At 52.6% G+C, this 3,832-nt stretch overlaps 1 protein-coding gene across 5 annotated transcripts in view; it reads left to right on the top strand.

Annotated features, from left to right (window-relative positions):
* The first annotated feature begins 2,162 nt into the window (after positions 1-2,162).
* Positions 2,163-3,832, top strand: part of LOC119093913 (cell adhesion molecule 3) — a 48,495-nt gene continuing 46,825 nt past the window's right edge. For all 5 annotated transcript variants that reach the window (XM_037216927.1, XM_037216928.1, XM_037216929.1 and 2 more), the window contains exon 1: positions 2,163-2,296. In XM_037216927.1, coding sequence (XP_037072822.1) covers positions 2,257-2,296 — 40 coding nt within the window. In that variant the 5' untranslated portion in view covers positions 2,163-2,256. The remainder of the gene's footprint in view (positions 2,297-3,832) is intronic.

A 3,832-nucleotide genomic window follows, 5' to 3' on the forward strand; every position in this document is an offset into this window, starting at 1 on the left:
AATGGTAATCTGTCCATTTTATCGATCTGAAAATCGCACTGACGAAATGTCCATCCACACTGCCTTCCTAACAGTACGATATTATTTCCTAAATTGCTCAAAATTACTTCTTTTAAATAAGATAGCATTTTCGCAAGCCCATTGGCCATCGCGGTGGTTACGCCGCGCCTCCGATGAAGACCGCAACGATGAAGACGCCGGGCTTCGGGAAATTTCTTAACACGGGCCCGGGTGTCCGGTGAATACCCTTCGTTCGGGTGGAGGTCAATATGAGGCATCTGAGATTTCAGGAACTAAGAAAGCTAGACACACCAAATTTACAGAGGGTGTTGACCTGTACCTGAACACACTGAGGTCAGAGTTTGGGGTTCCTAGGTCATGACCTTTGGGTCAGATAAGAAAAAAACAAGGTCAGTCTCCAGGCTGGTCTCCAAATTGTCCCCGGAACCTAGATACCCGTTCTAAGCAAAATTTCACACGATCATTCAAGGTCAGTGCCCTTGTTTGACCTTTCGAAGGTGATGGCGACAAAATAATACAAGACCGCTTTGAGTTTTGCATTTGAATAAGCAACAAATATTACGCTAGGCAGTATGTTACTAAAAACAAAACGTTGACCTGACTGGGACCTGGGACCTAAAACTAATTAATTTTAGGTCAGCGGCCTATTCTGACCTTTGATGAGTGCATGTAGGATGTATAATGCGGTTCCTATTGCCAATCAGATCGAGATGGACACCAGAAACTACTCCATACAGCAAGCCCTAGAGTAATAGGACAAATTTTTTTTGACTGGTCTGACCTTCAAAGCTGACCTTAGGCGAATGAAATTTGCTCATTCAATTGTTGCGTTGCCTAAAAATAAACTATCAAAGAAGCCGTGTGGTCTCGTCTAACACTCCGTTGTTGCATCAGACTGAACAATTCCCTAGAAATTGACTTCGTGGAATCCGTGGCCTGACTCTGACCTGCCGTAGGTCAGGGACCTTACAAGGTACATCTAAATTGTCAACACCAAACGATCCGCTATCCATTTGTCTATAGCTATGGAAAATTTGGTGCGGTTGCGCCTCGCCGTTCAGAAAACATTTGAAGAAATCGGGGGGGGGGGACAATTTGACCCTCACCTGAGCGTCATTTAATGGCCTGCCAGTGCGCGTGTTCGAAACTATGTGACATAGTTTTTCACTATTCAAGATAGACTGAACGTCGCTCCTTTTCGGATGAACATGTATTCGCTGCCATGATAATGTAGATTTCTAACACGGCTTCGATCTACGGTTAATATTTACTTGGTTCTCAACATTTCTGTCGAACGCAGAAAAAAATACAATAAAGCCTGTGCGTTCCCTGTTAAGAAAAAAGTTCACTTAGCCATCATAAAATAAAAGCTCCAGCGGTTTATTCCATGAAGTCATTAAACACCCGCTTTATTAAGCTAACGGACTTCAAAATACATACATAGCTGCATCTTGGGGTAGCTTCTCTGGCTCCTGCTCCAGTGCATGAAGTTAAGAATAACTCTAAGACTAAGAAAAAAAATGACGCCTCGGGAAATCACGTGGACAAAATCTGGTGTTTTGGTTTTGTTGGGAGAAACTCTCACCCACCATCAGGAGGCCCTTTGCCAACCGGTTGACATGCAGCACCTTACCGAAGCTCTGACAATGCCTTTCCCCTGCTCCTGATAAAGAAAGGTCATCTGAGGCCGCATTAGTGCCCTCAGGATCCGTCGTGGGGGTCTGCTTGATATGAATTAGGTTTATTTACATGAGCCACAAGACACTCGTTTAAACTGAAGATCTCTGAAAGCTTTCCAAGGCAAACAAATGATTTTCTCCCGTGTCTCCCTCCCCCCCCCCCCCCTGCTGCGTTACCCTTTGTGTTAGTCCAGCCTCGCCGCGCGGCACGCTTCGGAGGAAGGTGAGGCATGGAGAACCTTTCCATTAAGAGACGACGAATGCTCATGATGCCTCTGCCTAGAATTACTTCCGAAGGCGAGATTGTGCTCGAAGTTGGAATCGCATTCTGAAGTCCAATGAAAGACGAGCGTCTTCAACCACCAGCGCCGCCTGGCGAAACAGCGGTGCAGCGCATGTGTGACGTCACACCAATTGCGTAGTTGTGCGATGTGCCGCCGCGGCGCTCCCGTCAGTCCGTGGATGTCCGCTGCAGTGGCGGCGCGCGTACCCGTGTTCTGTCTTTATCTGGAAATATTGGTGACAATACGTAGACGCACTGTTGGTGGCCGCCAAGATGAGGCTGCTGTGGATCCTTTTGTCAATCTTCGTGCAAGGTAAGAAACCGTCTCCAGATTTTCGTTAGTTTAGGGCATCATGTGAGCACCGCCTCTGTACAAAAACCGCCCACCTGCGCCGTGCCCTGTTTGGCTTTTTCTGTTGCACTCGCGCGGTGGGATGGGGGGGGGGGGGGGGGGGGGGGGGGGGGGGCGCACGCCCCCTGGCCACCTGCGCGGGGCTGGCCCTTCGGGGCGTGTCGGCCGACTCCAGTGGCCCGGTCCGCGCTGGCTGACCCGGTCGATACGCCACCAGGCGGCGCCAGGTGGGCGGCGGCGCTCGCACAAGGGCTTGTGAGCCCAGTTGTCCCCATCACAGAAGAACCTGCACAGGCCTCCGCGGCCGACAGCACCGCCACTCGCAGATGGGACGCAATCTCACCTCGTGTGCGCGTAGTTTGGACTGTATTTCATGATGCGGACCTGCTCTTCGGGGCGATTCAGAGGTCGGTCGGTTCTCACCGCGAGCGTCCCGGAACTGAGGGTGGCTGCGTATGCTAAACGTCGAAAGTCAGCGAAACAACGAGCTCCCAAGGCCGGGGCAAGTCACCGCCGGTCGCCGGAGGCCCCCAAGTTGGGCCCTTCCTGCTGGCGAAGCATGCCTGCGTGACCGGGTCAGCAGGCGCGCTGCCGTCCTGACTGGCGTATGCCGCGCGTGACCGTCACCCTGAGCTCGTCGACCAGCGCTGGGTGCCAGTCGCGCGTCAGTGGTGTGCGTCAGTCGCCTTGCGTTCAGGAGGGAGAGAGAGTCTATATTTCTACGGATCCTGCTGCTCTGATGCCAGATGTCAGTGAACAGCTGAATCAGACTGCGTATATGTGTGCGTGTGGGGGGGGGGGGGGGGCGTATAGTGGCTGCAACTGGCGGCAGAGAGTGCCAGAACGACAAACGACAACAATGACTCTGCGGGCAAAAAGGTGTTTCTTACACCGCATTTGTTTTAAGTGCATTTACGCGCCTCGAGTTTAAACGGAGGACTTTTTAACATTTGCATTGCAACGCCAATTTACCTTTTGCTGGTGTTCATTACTTGTAAGTAATCAATGCATGTAGGTTATAACGGCGTGTTCTGGGTTTTGCGCTCTGTTCTTGTTCAGCCAAATTTTTGGCAAACCAATGTATTATTCACAGCTACGATCGGAATCAATCCCATGTGACTCAAACCGGGAGCGCTATCACGTTAACGCTTGATCCTAAATGTTGGCGGGCTTGACATTTACCCAAAACATGCATCAATTCTGTGAACTGTTTGGCCGTAAGCCGTGACTAGTGCCGTTGTGGCAGGCGGGAGCCGGCTGGCTGGGCCTGCCCGCCCCGGTGCAGGCCTTGGCCCGGAGCGGGGCCGTTCCAGAAGGACCGTTCCATGGATCGTTCACGTCACCCCCGGCGGGCGCACGAGTCGATTGGCTCGTAACACGCTCCGGTGGCCCCGCCCACGGGCCCGTCAGCGCTGGCTCAGTGCGTGCGCCGCCGCCCGCGGCACCCACTCGCGCCAGCCGCCGCCGCGCCTGGCGCCAGGGCAGCCGCGGTGCTGG

The sequence above is a fragment of the Pollicipes pollicipes genome, unplaced genomic scaffold, assembly GCF_011947565.3.
Source record: "Pollicipes pollicipes isolate AB1234 unplaced genomic scaffold, Ppol_2.1 Scaffold_4002;HRSCAF=4701_pilon_pilon_pilon, whole genome shotgun sequence".
NCBI classification, from domain to species: domain Eukaryota; kingdom Metazoa; phylum Arthropoda; class Thecostraca; order Pollicipedomorpha; family Pollicipedidae; genus Pollicipes; species Pollicipes pollicipes.